This window comes from Tachyglossus aculeatus, chromosome 9, assembly GCF_015852505.1.
Source record: "Tachyglossus aculeatus isolate mTacAcu1 chromosome 9, mTacAcu1.pri, whole genome shotgun sequence".
Lineage (NCBI taxonomy): Eukaryota > Metazoa > Chordata > Mammalia > Monotremata > Tachyglossidae > Tachyglossus > Tachyglossus aculeatus.
This window is the reverse complement of record NC_052074.1, coordinates 39,024,287-39,040,656: the sequence shown is the minus strand read 5'-3', so window position 1 is coordinate 39,040,656 and position 16,370 is coordinate 39,024,287. Positions and strand designations below refer to the sequence as shown.

Here is a 16,370-nt window from a genome sequence, read left to right as displayed (position 1 = left end):
AGCAGAGAAGACGCATGGCGTAGTACGAAGAGCATAGACCAAGGAAGCCGATGACCTGGGTTAATAATCACGGTAATAATAATAATTAGGGTATTTGTTAAGCACTTACAGTGTGCCAAGCACTGTTCTAAGTGCTGTGGTAGAGCTAAGTTAATCAGGTTGGACATAGTCCCTGACCCAGAAGGGGCTCACCCTCTTATGACAAACAGCATGGTGTAATGGATACAGCACGGGCCTCGGAGTCAGAAGGTCATGGGTTCTATTCCTGGCTCTGCCGCGTCTGCTGTGTGACCTTGAGGGCGTCACTTAGCTTCTCTGAGCCTCAGTTACCTCCTCTGTAAAATGGGAATTGAGACTATGAGCCCCACGTGGTACATCAGGCAAAAACTCCTCACTCTCGGCTTCAAGGCTGTCCATCCCCTCGCTCCCTCCTACCTCACCTCCCTTCTTTCCTTCTCCAGCCCAGCCCGCACCCTCCGCTCCTCTGCCGCCGCTCACCTCCTCACTGGGCCTTGTTCTCGCCTGTCCCGCCGTCGACCCCCGGCCCATGTCCTCCCCCTGGCCCTGAATGCCCTCCCTCCGCACATCCACCACACTAGCTCTCTTCCTCCCTTCAAAGCCCTACTGAGAGCTCACCTCCTCCAGGAGGCCTTCCCAGACTCCCCCTTTTTCCTCTCCTCCTCCCTATCCCCCCCGCCCTACCTCCTTCCCCTCTCCACAGCACCTGTATATATGTTTCTACAGATTTATTACTCTATTTATTTTACTTGTACATATTTACTCTTCTATTTATCTTATTTTGTTAATATGTTTTGTTTTGTTGTCTGTCTCCCGCTTCTAGACTGTGAGCCCGCTGTTGGGTAGGGGCCGTCTGTAAATGTTGCCAACTTGTACTTCCCAAGCGCTTAGTCCAGTGCTCTGCACACAGTAAGTGCTCAATAAATATGATTGAATGAATGAATGAATGACAGGGACTGTGTCTAACCCAATTTGCTTGTACCCACCCAAGCGCTTAGTAAAGTGCCTAGCACATAGTAAGCATGGAATAAATGCCAGTATTATTATTATTATTATCATTATTATTAAAACCCCCAGTTTACAGATGAGGTAACTGAGGCCCAGAGTTCTAATAAATACAATTGAATGAATGAATGAATGAATGAGTTCCACTCCACCATTTGCCTGCTATTGGGACTTTGGGCACTTTATTTAATGGCATTTGTTAAGCGCTTACAACTATGTGCCAGACACTGTAGTAAGTACTGGGGTAGAGACACGCTAGCCAGAATGGACACGGGTCATGTCCCACATGGGGCTCACAGTCTTAATCCCCATATCACAGATGAGGTAACTGAGGCCCAGAGAAGCAAAGTGACTTGCCCAGCGTCACACAGCAGACCAGTGGCGGAGGCGGGATCAGAATCTAGGTCCTACTGACTCTCAGGCCCGTTCTCTAATCACTAGGCCATGCTGCTTCACTTCTCTGGGCCTCAGTTTCTCCAACTGTAAAATGGGGATTCTTCCTCCTCCTTCATCTGTGAGCCCCATGTGGGTCAGGGACTGGGTATCAATTTATTTTTCATCAATAGCCCCTGCATCAGTATCCCTTGCATGATCACCCTTTTTTTAAATTTTACGATGGCATTTATTAAGCACTTACTATGTGCAAAGCACTGTTCTAAGCGCTGGGGAAGTTACAAGATGATCAGGTTGTCCCACGGGGGGCTCACAGTCTTCATCCCCGTTTTCCAGAGGAGGGAACTGAGGCCCAGAGAAGTTACATGACTTGCCCAAAGTCACACAGCTGACAATTGGCGGAGCTGGGATTTGAACCCACGACTTCTGACTTCAAAGCCGTGCTCCTTCCACTGAGCCACACTGCTTCTCTTGCACAGAAATCTTCTGCACCGATATCCCTTCCATCAATATCGCCCTCACTGATATCCATTTCCCGGCTATCCCCTGCATCGATTTCCCTGGCATTAAGATCCATGGCATCGATAGCTCCGGCGTTGAGACTCACTGCATTAATATCCCCTGCATTGAATTCCTCTGCATTAATATCTCTTGCATTGATTTCCTCTGCATTAATATCCCTTGCATTGATTTCCTCTGCATTGACACCCTTGTATTGATTTCCCACGCGTCGCTATCCCTTGCACGAACGACATAAATAGAGACCTGCAGTAATGGAGGAGAAGAAGCAGAGTGGCTCAGTGGAAAGAGCCCGGGCTTTGGAATCCTAGGTCATGGGTTCAAATCCCAGCTCCACCAACTGTCAGCTGTGTGACTTTGGGCAAGTCACTTAACTTCTCTGGGCCTCAGTTACCTCATCTGTAAAATGGGGATTAAAACTGTGAGCCCCCTGTGGGACAACCTGATTACCATGTAACCCCCCAGTACTTAGAACAGTGCTTCTCACATAGTAAGCACTTAACAAATACTATTATTATTATTATTATTATTATTATTATTATTATTATTATTATTATGAAGGGGAGGTGTAGGGGAGAGGGGCAGGGAGAAGGGGAAGATGGCCAGTCGCATCATCCGGCGGGTTGCCCAAAAACAAAACTGGCATCCTCTAAGGACGATGTGGAAAAAGTCACCACATTTGGGGACTTTTTCCTCTTGGTTGACGGAAAAATGAATGGAGCCCCCGCCCCTCTTTTTCGTGAATCAATCAATCAATCAATCATATTTACTGAGTGCTTACTATGTGCAGAGCACTGTACTAAGCACTTGGGAAGTACAAATTGGCAACATATAGAGACAGTCCCTACCCAACATTGGGCTCACAGTCTAAAACCTCATAGAGTCACGATTATTTCGTATCAATGAGAAAGACGCTGACAGTTAAGTCGGAAAAATAACCCGGGCTTCCAAAATATTCATTTTGCTTCTCGTTCTAGGATGAAAATAAATCTGCGCTGGGGATCAAACTTCAGTAGCTTTGAGCATATGGGGGAATGTGACATAGCCTTGTCTCGAATTATCCATTCCACGGGCTCGTGATTTACACTGAGCTGCAATATAATGTAGGAAAAGATAAATATTTTCCATTGGGTACAATCGGACTGCCTTTCCAACCAAGTCCATAACTTTAATTATAAAATGAACATAACCTGCATCAAATTATGAATATGTTAACATATTGAATGCGGACAAGAAAAATAAACACCAGATTTTAAGTTCTATAGGCACATGGAGGTAGAATCAAAAAAAAAATCTGGTTTCCTTGACCACATTGTCATAATATGCATATATAACTGCTTATTGAATCCAGCCTGTGTAGAGAACAGCCAGAATCTCGTCTCCACATCACCACAGTCCTTCCCCACAACAGAGCCCGAGGAAGACGAGCCCCCTTTCAGTCGAGGTTTCTGAATATCAGCGACTTCGGGGCTAAAAAACTAACTTCTGTCTGCAGCTTCTCTCTTTGTCCATGCCTGAGGTGGGCGTCCGTCCCTGAGCCCAGCTGCCGAAAATATTGATATATTGAAATCGTATTCGGGCTACCGCGAAAACGGATCATCGGATCCACGTGTTGAAATCGTCTTCAGATGAGAGGAACTCGGCGCTTTAGAGATGGTTTCTCTCCCCTTTGGGGAAATCTGACGAGCTGAGGTGAAGTAAGTCAGCTAAGTCAGTCTCGCGTGCCCTGGGTGCTGCGCATACTTCTCAAGTGCTTAGTACAGCATAAGGTGCGAGGCTTAGTGGAAAGAGCCCGGGCTTTGGAGTCAGAGGTCGTGGGTTCAAATCCCGGCTCCGCCAGTTGTCAGCTGTGTGACTTTGGGCAAGTCACTTCACTTCTCTGTGCCTCAGTTCCCTCATCTGTAAAATGGGGATTAAGACTGTGAGCCCCCTTGGGACAACCTGATCACCTTGTAACCTCCCCAGCGCTTAGAACAGTGCTTTGCACATAGTAAGCTCTTAATAAATGCCATCATTATTATTACTATTATTATTACTAGTATTACCATTACTACTTTTACTACTATTATCACAATACATCTACCATGGCTGCAACTTTTCCTCTAGACTGTAAGACTATTGTGGAAAGGGACTGTGTCTGTTCATTGTTACTCTCCCAGGTACTTAGTACAGTGCTCTGCACACAGTAAGTGCAGATAATAATAATAATACTAATGATGGTATTTGTTAAGCGCTTACTATGTGCCCAGCACTGATCCAAGCACTGGGGGAGATACAAGGTTAGTAGGCTGTCCCAGGTGGGGCTCACAGTCTTAATCCCCTTTTTCCAGATAAGGTAACTGAGGCACAGAGAAGTTGAGTGATTGGCCCAAAGTCACACAGCTGACAAGTGGCGGAGCTGGGATTAGAACCCACAACCTCTGACTCCCAAGCCTGGGCTCTTTCCACTAAGCCACACTGCTTCTCCTGTAAATACAATTGACTGACTCACTGTTGTACTGTCCTCTCCCAAGCCCTGCTTGCACACAGTAAGCGCTCAATAAATACAACTGACTGACTCACTGTTGTACTCTACTTTTGTTAGGTGCTTAGTGCAGTGCTCCGCACGCAGTAAATACTCATCAAATAGCACGGACTGATGGGCTGTTTGATGGAGAAGTGTCTCGCCCCAAGTGGAGCCCGTCGAATGCTGAATTTGAGGGCTTCTGATCAATGACTTTACAGGAAATAATCCCTCCTTGTCTTTCGAGCTGGCGGAGAGCGCACCGTTGCCGTTTCTCACAGCCCGAAACGATCCCCGGCTCCATCCCCGGCCGGCTCTGAATTACGAGCGGAAAAGTGAGGCTCGGAAGTGCGTTACATGGGAAATATTTTTCGTCACTTGAACATGTGTCTCGCAGGACCGCTCCCGTTCTGCTGGGCCCGGGGAAGAGCCGCCACCGCGGCAGCGGCAGCAGCTAGGCCCCAGATGCTCTTCATTTGGGAGGGCCACTGAGACATCAAACGTCTCCATGTAAATCCGGCAGCTTTTCTTCATTACGGGCTTCCAAAGCAAAGGCTTGGAGCCCATCGGTGGCTAAGGGCGTGGGGGCCCACAGAACTAGAAATTTTTCCTGTGGACGAAGCTCAGGGCTGTTTGGGCAGAGTGAGGATGGGTGTGCGGGCACGTGTGTGCACGTGAGGGATAGAGAGTTTGGGGCCGATGTGTGCATGGTGGACGTATGTGTTTGTGAAGATGTCGGGATTGTGTTTGTGAGGGAGATATGTGCGTGAGGGCGTCTGTGTGTGAGAGGGGGTGGAGGGAATGTGTGCCTGAGGGTGTGGATGTGTGTATTCCTTCATTCAACTGTATTCACTGAGTGCTTACTGTGTTAAGCGCTTTGTGAGGCTGTGTTTGTGAGGGTATATCAGAGTGTGTAGGGGGATGTGTACACGAGAGAAGCAGCGTGGCTTAGTGGCAAGAGCCCGGGCTTGAGAGTCAGAGGTCGTGGGTTCTAATCCCGGCTCCGCCACTTGTCAGCTGTGTGACTTTAGGCAAGTCACTTCACTTCTCTGAGCCTCAATGACCTCATCTGGAAAATGGGAAATAAGACTGTGAGCCCCACATCGGACAACCTGATGACCTTGTACCTACCCCAGTGCTTAGAACAGTGCTTGGCACATAGTAAGTGCTTAACAAATGCCATCATTACTATTATTATTCAACCGTATTTATTCATTCATTCATTCATTCAATCATATTTATTGAGCACTTACTGTGTGCAGAGCACTGTACTAAGCGCTTGGGAAGTACAAGTTGGCAACATATAGAGACGGTCCCTACCCTACAACAGGCTCACAGTCTAGAAGGGGGAGACAGACAACAAAACAAAACATGTGGACAGGTATCAAGTCACCAGAATAAATAAAAATAAAGCTAGATGCACATCATTAACAAAATAAATAGAATAGTAAATATGTACAAATAAAATAGAGTAATGAGTCTGTACAAACATATATACAGGTGCTGTAGGGAGGGGAAGGAGGTAGGGCGGGGGGATGGAGAGGAGGAGAGGAAAAAGGGGGCTCAGTCTGGGAAGGCCTCCTGGAGGAGGTGAGCTCTCAGTAAGGCTTTGAAGGGAGGAAGAGAGCTAGCTTGGCGCATGTGCGGAGGGACTGCTTTACTGAGTGCTTATTATTGATTTATTGAGTGCTTACTGTGCGCAGAACACTATACTAAGTACTTTGTGAAGGTATGTTTGTGAGGGTATGTCAGAGGATGTAGGGGGATGTGTATATGAGGGTGTGTGTGTATGTAACGAGGTGTGAGAGGGTGTGGGGGGATGTATCCACGAGAGGCTGTGTGGGTCTGTGTGGGGCGTATATGTACGAGGTGGGGAGAAGCGTGTGTGAGGGTGTGTGTATGTTTTCATGCCCAGCAATAAATCTGCAGATGGCATAGACAGAAAGACGCTGCTTCAGAGGAACCGCCTAAAAACACGGTCTCTTTGGCAAATGTCATAGAGTAGGTCACTCCGCTGGGACTTTGTTTTTCCCGTGGCTCGGCGTGCCCGCTTTGTGTTGCCATTAGGAGGAGGGCCGCGGTCCCGGCGGCAGTGGCGGGCACGGCCCAGCTCAGAGTATCTCCGCCTGGCCCCGGTTTAGGGAGGGCCCGGGTGTCAGCTCCAGGACGAATAGCCCCACCACCCAGACCTGCTGTCCAGCTGACCCCCGGCCGTGGGGGGAAACCAAGCTTAGTGTTGAGGCGGAGGGTCCTGACTTCCTAGAGGCAAAAATCCAGCACTTGGTGGGCATTGGGGGACCTGGTTTCTAGTCCCGGCTTCGCCACTTGTCTGTTGAAAGACACATCTCCTGCCCACAGTGAGCTTACAATCTAAAGGCTCACCAGGCATTGAGGCCCAAACCCTGTGCTGAGCTGGGAAAGCAAAGTTTAAAAAAACCCCAGGGGTGTTTCAGGTTTTTCTAATGTATTGGGGGATTTTGTCTAAAGGTGCAGTGCTAGCTAAACTCCTGGAAGCATGACACTAGGTGACGGGAAAACAGATGAACGATATCAACGGCTGCTGCTACAAGCCTATCTAACCCCCACCCTACCTCTATCCTCCATGCTCTCTGTCTCTCTGTCTCTGTCTCTCTCTGTCTCTCTGTTTCTCTCTCCTCTTTCTCTCTCTTTTTCCCTCTCTCTACTTGTTTCTCTCTCTCTTTTTTCCCCCCATTTCCCTTTCCTATTTCTCTGCCCCCAATTCTCTTCTTCCTCTCTGTGTACACTCCCTCTGTCTCTCTGGTCTCTCTCTCTTTTAATCTGACTCTCTGTCTTCCTCTCTCTGACCGTCTGCCTCTCTTATCGTCTCTGCCTCTGTATTTCTCTCTGTGTCCCTCGTCGTCCATCTGCTTTTTCTCTCTCTGCCTCCTTCTCTTTCTTTCTCTATCTCTCCCCCTCTCTATTTCTCTCTACCACCCCTCTCTGTTCCAACTCTCTTTCTCTCTCTCTCTCTCTCCTCAAACCCTTCTGTGGCCCGGTGATTGAATATTGGTATTGGCAAGGGAGCAGAAGAGTGTGGTTTGCTGGACTGGAAATCAGGTGACCTGAACTTGGTTCTTGGCTTAAGCAGGCAGCCTGGTCACTATTTGCCCCTCACTGGCTCCATCCCTAAGCCCACAGGTTGACCTTTGCCTTTTCCGGAAGGCAGAGGTTCTGCTATTGGGCACGGAGCCGCAGGCAGCCAGTCCACCCTCATTAACCGCTAAAACTTTACAGAAGGATTCTGGGCCTGTGGAATCACAACCAGGAAGCGGGAAAGACCTGGCAGGGAGGAGAAATGGGAAAGAGAAGGAGAAGAGGAGGAAGAGGGGAGAGCCAAGCGATCCAGGGCTCTCAGCCTACAGTAACTATAATCTGCCCCTCTACCCCTAAGGAAACAAGATGTCAGCTTCTTGAGGGAGAGCCCTGAGCGAATCAATCAGACAATTAATTGGTCAGTTGCATTTATTGAATGATTACAATGTGCAGAACACTCTCCCTCCTCCTTAGACTGTGAGCTCCATGTGGGACAGGGAATGTTCCTGACCTGATAATCTTGAATCTAGCCCAGCACTTTGTGGAGTGATTGGGATATAGTAAGCACTTAACAAATACTATCATTATTATTATTATTGCTATTATTAATGATAGTAGTAGTAGTAATAGTAGAAGTGTGTTTGGCACCCAGTAGGAGCTCGACAAATGCTGAGAAGCCGTGTTGCCTAGTGGAAAGAGCACAAGCCTGGGAGTCCACAAATGGGGTCACAGTTTGCATTCTTTGTTCTGATGACTTTGACACCTGTCTACATGTTGTGTTTTGTTGTCTGTCTCCCCCTTCTAGCCTGTGAGCCCGTTGTTGGGTAGGAACCGTCTCTATATGTTGCCCACTTGTACTTCCCAAGCGCTTAGTACAGTGCTCTGCACACAATAAGCGCTCAATAAATACGATTGAATGAATGAATGAATGAATCCTCATGTTCCAGATGAGGCCCAGACTTATGAAGCGACTTGCCCAGCAGACAAGTGGAGGAGCCAGGATTAGAACCCAGGCTCGTGCTGTATCCACAGGGCCACGCTTCTTCCCATTTTGTGGCCAGAATACCCTGGGGCTCCACAGACGGGGGCCACCAGCCCAGGATTTTGCCCGTGGAGGTTGACCGAGGACACCATCGCGAGGCCCGGAGAAGAACTTACTTCCGCAGATGCGCAAACAGGGTGCTCATCGTATCGCGATTGGGTGGGGGCAGTTTCTGCACCAGCTCCTTGACGGATTCCACTCGCGTTCTGTGGTCTGGCTTTTCTGAAAGAGACAGAGCCCGAGGTCAGCCCAGGGAACCTTGGAGACGGCAGGCCTGTGCTCTTAGCACAGTTTTAACAAGTCAGTCAGTAAGTCATGCTTATTGAGTGCTTCCTGTGTGCACAGTACTGGACTAAGCACTTGGGAGAGTACAATAGAACAGACATTCCCTACCCACCACAAGCTGACAGTTTAGAGGGGAAGGCAAATGTTAATATAAATTAATCAATTACGGATAGGGACATAAGTGCTGTGGGGCTGGGAGTGGGGATGAATAAAGCCAGAGTGATGCAGAAGGGAGTGGAAGAAAAGGAAAAGAGGGCCTTTTGGAGGAGATGTGCCTTCGGGAAGGCTTTGAAGAGGGGGAGCGTCATTGTCTGTCACATATGAGAAGGGAGGGCTTGGGCCGTTTGCCAAGCAGATCTGGGGTAGATACAACACAATCAGATCAGACGCAGACTCTTCCACCTACAGGACTCACAGTGTAAAAGGGAGGGACAATGGGAAACGTATTCCCAATTTTCAGGAGAGGAAACGGAGACACAAGAGACTGGGGAGAGCCAGGACTAGAGCATCCCTAGAGCAGTGTGGCCTACTGGATAGAGCACGGTCCTGGGAGTCAGAAGAACCTGGGTTCTAATCCCAGCTCCATCACTTGTCTGTTGTGTGACCTTGGGCAAGTCACTTCACTTCTCTGGGCCTCAATTCCCTCATCTGCAAAATCGGGGGTAAGACTGTGAACCCCATGTGGGACATGGACTGTGTCCAACCTGAGTAGCTCGTATCTACCCCAGCGCTCAGAACAGTGCCTGGCACATAGTAAGCACTTAACAAATACCATTAAACAACAACAAAAAAATAGAACCCAGGTTTCGCGATTTCCAGTCCCAATGTCTTTCCACTCTGTACCTGTTGTGGGTTATGGAAAAATACACGATGACTGGGAGGATGAAGAGGGAAATTAAGGTCCTTTGCCTCTGATAGAAGGAAAAGCATGGTTACAAAATAGCCAACCCAGAATGCTTCCCCAGATACCAAAGAGGATCATGGGAACACAAATTCTGAACCTAACTCTTCTAATTGCTCAGGAAACAGAGAACAAACTTCATTTTTCTCCTCTTGGACTCTTATTGCTATCCAGCATGGTACAAGTGCAGAGAGTCCACAGCGTGTACTCTGAGGGACATGAAAGGCCCATGAATCTGTGTTTCCATTTATTTATCTCCGTGGTATGTTCATGCTGTCTCCCCTCGCCCTGCTACAAAGCTTCACTGCAAAATCAGAGAGCCAAAAGGATTAAACAAACTTTGAAATGGTAGGGAACTCAGACAGAAAAGCATCTTCAAATTGGGTTTTTCTCCTCAAATGAATCCAAATGGCGTTTCTCCACCCACCATTTTCACATTTCCCCTGGCAGCCAGCCTCTGCCATCCTCAGGGCTTCACGCAAACTCCTCTTGGCACCTGTTCCCACGGCCTGTGCAGAGAGCAGAAGAGGTAACATGCCTTCTGAGCGTGGCACTAATTCTAATGATGATGGCATTTATTTAACCTTTACAGCGTACTAAGATCTGGGGCGGATGTAACATTAACAGACTGGAGATGGCCCTCATAATGAAATGTTCTGAAGACCTGGCTTCGAGCGTGATCTGTGCCCTTGCCCTGTTGGGTGGCCTAAGGCAAGTCACTGAACCTTTCTGGGCCTCAATTTCCTCATATGTAAAATGGGGAGAACAGTATGGGTTCTTCATTTTTTTGTGGGGTTTTTTAGGTGCTTACTATCTGCCAGGCACTGGGGTCGATGCAAGATAATCAGGTTGGACACAGTCCATGTCCCGCATAGGGCTCACGGTCTTCATCCTTATTTTCCAGTTGAGGTAACCGAGGCATAGAGGAAGTGAAACGACTTGCCCAAGGTCACACAGCAAATAAGTGGTAGAGACAGGATTAGAACCCAGGTCCTTCTGGATCCCAGGCCTGTGCCCTATTCATTAGGCAGCGCAGCTTCTCTTACTTCCATCCTGTCCTTCTAGACTGTAAGCTTGTTGTGGGCAGGGAATGTGTCTGTTTATTGTTATATTGTTCTCTCCCAAGAACTTAGTACAGTGCTCTGCACACAGTAAGCATTCAATAAATAGGATTTACCGACTGACTGACTGTTTTTCTGGCCACTCACATTACTTCTGCCTGGGCCCAGAACTAATTTAATGCAGTCTCACTGGAGCTGCGTCTCTGAGATGCTGCTTCTTAGGGACTGTAAGAAGCATCACAAAGGCTTGCTGAGCCAGCAGGCTAGGCAAAGTCCATACCATGTGAAACTCCTCACTATTGGCTTTAAAGCTCTCCTTCCCCTTGCCCCCTCCTACCTCTCCTCCTTTCTCTCCTTCTACAACCCAGCCCGCACACATTGCTCTTTTTTTTTTGATGACATTTATTGAGCGCTTACTATGTGCGAAGCACTGCTCTAAGTGCTGGGGAGGTTACAAGGTGATCAGGTCCCTCGTCCCCCTCTCCATCCCCCCATCTTACCTCCTTCCCTTCCCCACAGCACCTGTATATATGTATATATGTTTGTACATGTTTATTACTCTATTTATTTATTTATTTATTTTACTTGTACATATCTATTCTATTTATTTTATTTTGTTAGTATGTTTGGTTTTGTTCTCTGTCTCCCCCTTTTAGACTGTGAGCCCAATGTTGGGTAGGGACTGTCTCTGTATGTTGCCAACTTGTACTTCCCAGGTGCTTAGTACAGTGCTCTGCACATAGTAAGCGCTCAATAAATACGATTGATGATTGATAATGATCAGGTTGTCCCACGGGGGGCTCACAGTCTTAATCCCCATTTTACAGATGAGGTAATTGAGCCACAGAGGAGTGAAGTGACTTGCCCAAAGTCACACAGCTGACAATTGGCAGAGCCGGGATTTGAACCCATGACCTCTGACTCCAAAGCCCGGGCTCTTTTCACTGAGCCACGCTGCTCTTCTGGTGCTAAACTCCTCACTGGGCCTCCATCTCGCCTAACCCTGGCCCACGTCCTACCTCTGGCCTGGAATGCCCTCCCTCCACACGCTGCTTGGAGAAGCAGCGTGGCTCAGTGGAAAGAGCGCGGGCTTGGGGGTCAGAGGTCATGGGTTCAAATCCCAGCTCCACCACTTGTCAGCTGTGTGACTTTGGGCGAGTCACTTAACTTCTCTGTGCCTCAGTTACCTCATCTGTAAAATGGGGATTAAGATTGTGAGCCCCACATGGGATAACCTGATCACCTTGCATCCTCCCCAGCGCTTAGAACAGTGCTTTGCACATAGTAAGTGCTTAAAAAATACCAAAATTATTATTATTATTATCTGCCAAACATTACTTTCCCCCCCTTCAAAGTCCCATGGGGGACAGGGACTTTGTCCAACCCGATTTGCTTGCAACCAAGCCAGCACTTAGAAAAGTACCTAGCACATAGTAAGCACTTTACAAATACAGTAATCATTATTAATATTATTATTTGTTTACTCCCTACCAGACACACATCTATATAGACCCTATACTGGGTGCTTATGGTAGAGCACACTGTACCAGGCTCCTGCAATGTGGAGAGCACTGTATCGCACCCCTATCAGATGGAGAGCACCACACTGGCCACTCATTGAGTGCAGAGCATTGAACCTAGCACTTGGGAGAGTAAAAGAGAAGTCAAAGGGATGCTCCTTGCCTTTAAGGAACTTAGAGTCGCCAATCACGATCCATTTCTTTTCAGTCATCAACGTCTCCTCTTTTTCTCCAACATCGGCCTTCTCTTTCTCTTAAGCTTCGCTACTGCCTCGTCCGGCCCCGGGGGCCTCCGTCCTCCACCCCCGGCCTAGAAGCCTTTGCTCACAGTTTTGTTTCTCTTCTTCCTTCCCACCATCAGCCCAAAGAGTCTCCCCCCTTCAGCTGACCACTCCAAGATGTTTCTAGCCCTCCTCCTCACCCCTGAAACCAGCCTCAATCCAAAGGCCCAGGCAGGAAACACAAAAATAAAAGAAGGTAGGAGTAAGCTCTGCTGCCTGATGTGAAATATCCTCCGACAATCAGACTGTCACCACGGGGAGATTTCTTTGGCTGGGGGGTGGGGGAGCGGAGCAAGGACTAGGTTGGTGGAGTAGTTTTGACTTGATTCATGGCTTCCAGGGCATAATTTTAGAAATCTGGTTTATGACAGTTACGTTTGCATTTATCTCCGTGAAATGTTGCTTCTAAAACATAGGCGCTTCCAGCCCCTATTGGCTAACTGATAAGATAAGGCTGAGGCAAGGGGGACAAGAGAAACAGCCAACACAATGGGAGACCTTGGACTTGATGACCCAAACACTCAGGCCGGCCCCCCCACCCCTGAAAGTCAGGATATAGCTGTATTATTCCTAAGAGAGTGGCAGCCACAAACTCGTCCATCCTTCCAAGGGAGCTCCACTTTGACAGTAAACCTGCACAGAAAGAAAGAAGACCAGATCCCTCCCAGAAATCCATTTAAAGACGTTTGTTCATTCCATGGGACCAAACTCCTCAAAGTCAAGGTCTAATATCTTAAAAAAAGAAAAAAAAATAGAAATAGACAATACACTAGCCACTGCCTCTTTTTAAATGTTTCTAATTATTCTTCATATAATATCCCAGGGCATGAAACTGTGTAATGATTTGCATTAAGAGACCAAATGGAAAGCAGATCATCCAATGGACAAGCCCAGTTCTGGGAAACCCAGGATCTCATCCCAGCTCTGTCACTGGTCTGCCATGAAACCTTGGGCAAATAATTTATTATTATTATTATTAATAATAATAATAATGATTATGGCATTTGTTAAGCACTTACTATGTGCCGAGCACTGTTCTAAGCACTGGGGTAGATACAATGTAATCAGGTTGTCCCATGTGGGGTTCATAGTCTTAATCCCCATTTTACAGATGAGGTAACCGAGGCACAGAGAAGTCAAGTGACTTGTCCAAAGTCACACAGCTGATCAGTGGCAGAGCCAGGATTAGAACCCATGACCTCGACTCCCAGACCTGCGCTCTTTCCACTAAGTCACGGTCTTTCTCCCTGGGTCTCAGTTACCTCATCTGGAAAATGGACAGGATAAGCTTGTTACCGGCGGGAAATGTGTCTGCTTATTCTCTTATATTGTACTCTCCCAAGCACTTAGTACAATGCTCTGCACTTAGTAACTGCTCCATAAATACCACTGGTCAATTGTCTAACTGAGAACTGCTAGTCACCACAGGAGGACACTGTGAGGGTTTAAGATAACTGATGTCAAAGAATTTGGGAAAAGGAAAAAGACTTAAAAACTTTAAGGTATACCACCATTAGGATTATATTTGTATAATCATCCTCTTTTTTAACGCTATTTGCTAACTGCGTAATATGTGCCCGGCGCTGTGTTATTGAAGTCACACTTCCTAAGCCCTCCTTTCCTCTTCTCCCACACCCTTCTGCGTCACCCTGACTTGCTCCCTTTATTCATCCCCCCTCCCAGCCCCACGGCACTTCTGCACAGATCTGTCATTTATTTATTTCTATTAATGTCTGTCTCCCCCTCTAGACCATAAGTTTGTTGTGGTCAGGGAATGTGTCTGTTATAAAATTTTCTCCCAAGAACTTAGTGGAGTGCTCGGCACACAATAAGTGCTCAATAAATATGTCTGACTGACTGCCTGACTCTCTTTCCCACATCTCCAGAGTGTGGGCAAACTAGGGAGTGTGAGAAGAGAAAGATAGAATATCTGACCGCTTCCAGCCACCAAAGCCTCTAGTGGAATTGGGCAATGGCTGAGCTTATGTTTTAATGGTGGGCCGCTCGTAAAAGAAAAAAAAAAAAGCACAACGCGGGCAACATGTGGGAACTTTAGTCAGCATTTCTGAACTGCGAATGACAAACACCTCTGCCGGCTCCGGCATTTATCAGTACTGAGATATTATTACCACGTAAAGTCACAGCATGCTCACTTGTTATCATCGAAAAAAAAAGAACCAGCTAATCTTAATGGTTTGTAAAGCTGTTACCTGCGCTGGTGTGACATTTATCATGATCATTTTACCATGGGTCCTACATAGCAAAGGTCTTTTATCTGGAAGGGACATCACTATGAATTATTATTTGCAGCTAGGTAGAAAATTGTATGTTGTAGATACCTTTTCTCATTATAAATCACAAAGTCACATTTTACCACTTCCCCCTCTTAAAGCTGCTGAGGTTGGGATTTTTACCACAGTTGGCTCTCCTCTCTCCCCTTCGTCCTCTCCCTCTCTTTTGTAAAGAGTTCCATGAAAATATTAGCCTTGGTTTCACTAAAATTCCTCATATAATTTTCAGAACACACCTCATGTAGCAGACATGCGTACGAACGCCGTTACGTTAACTCGTCTCCCCTTTCCCGACAATTCCCAATATCATTTTTAGACGGATTCAGTTCGGAGCAGGAGCACTGACATAGTGCAATCCCGGTTCGGAGAATTCAGATCACTCCTTCCCACTAGAATGTGAAGTTGATAAAGCATTTACTTAGCTTGTTCCCACTTCCGCCCAGTGACCAGACTTGTCTCTGCTTTAGACCTGAGTTTTCCTGGCACAATTTCTAACGCCTCGTTTGAAATTGCCAAACACTCATGGCGTTACTTTCCCCGGCTCTGCTTTCAGTTCTCAAACGCGGCTTCCGACTGCCTGCCGTCACCCATTCTGGTCGAACGATGCCACCGTTGACAAGTTTCAATGAAGAAAAAGAGTCTTAATAATAATGGGCTTCCAAGAAAGATACCGATTGTGCAGTGGCCAGTGTCTGGTGATGCACGTTAATATGGGGAAATGAGGAATAAGAGATTTTGGAAGATATAAGGTTTGTTCACAGCGAGGCTAAATCAGAAGAAGCGCAATCCGTGTATCTGACAATTGAAAATAACAATAAAAAGCTCAAGTTGTTTACTACTGAGAAAATGAACAAATCCTCTTTTTTAAAAGATTGCGACAACTAATCTTCTGCGAGAGATATTTATATATTTTCGTCTCTCGCAAGGGTTCCATTAGGAATAAGCAAGCCAGAAACTCTTCACTCTTCTAATGAAGAGGGAGGAGAGTCCCCTGGCATCTTTGCACTGGGGAAGACGCGTGCAAGACAAATGTGACAATTTAAGCCAATCAAGATGGTTTCAAGTGGCTCACAAACGGGACTTGGTGGAATATTTTAGACTGGAAGACGGAGCGCACGGTATATTTGAAAACAGGCTTGCCTCTGTGGCCCAGTTCCTGTGTGCTTTCCCCGCTTCTCTGGGTGTTTGGAGGCGGGATGAAGGAGCTGTTTAATATTGCTTAGATTCTTCGGCAAATGAGTTCTGGAGGAAGATCGGAACTTGAAGAAGATGCATCTGTACCTCGATATTGACAGCAGCCAGAGGGCGAGGGAGGGGGTGGGGGTGGGGGGGACACGTTGGAAGGCGGAAATGAACCTCCAGTGCCTGGATTTAGAAAGAATACTTAAATACCTCCCACTGCCTCTTTTCCCAAACGAAAAAGAAACAAAACAAAACCAAGAAACACACACATTAATTTTCAACGTCCGGGGATGGCGGCTGCAGAGCGCTTTGTTT

At 47.1% G+C, this 16,370-nt stretch overlaps 1 protein-coding gene across 1 annotated transcript in view; it reads right to left on the bottom strand.

Annotated features, from left to right (window-relative positions):
• The window catches only part of ARHGAP15 (Rho GTPase activating protein 15), a 413,180-nt gene that overhangs the window by 10,268 nt on the left and 386,542 nt on the right, over positions 1–16,370 (bottom strand). Inside the window, exon 12 of the mRNA XM_038751348.1 lies at positions 8,651–8,756. Within this exon, the coding sequence (XP_038607276.1) occupies positions 8,651–8,756 (106 nt within the window). The remainder of the gene's footprint in view (positions 1–8,650; positions 8,757–16,370) is intronic.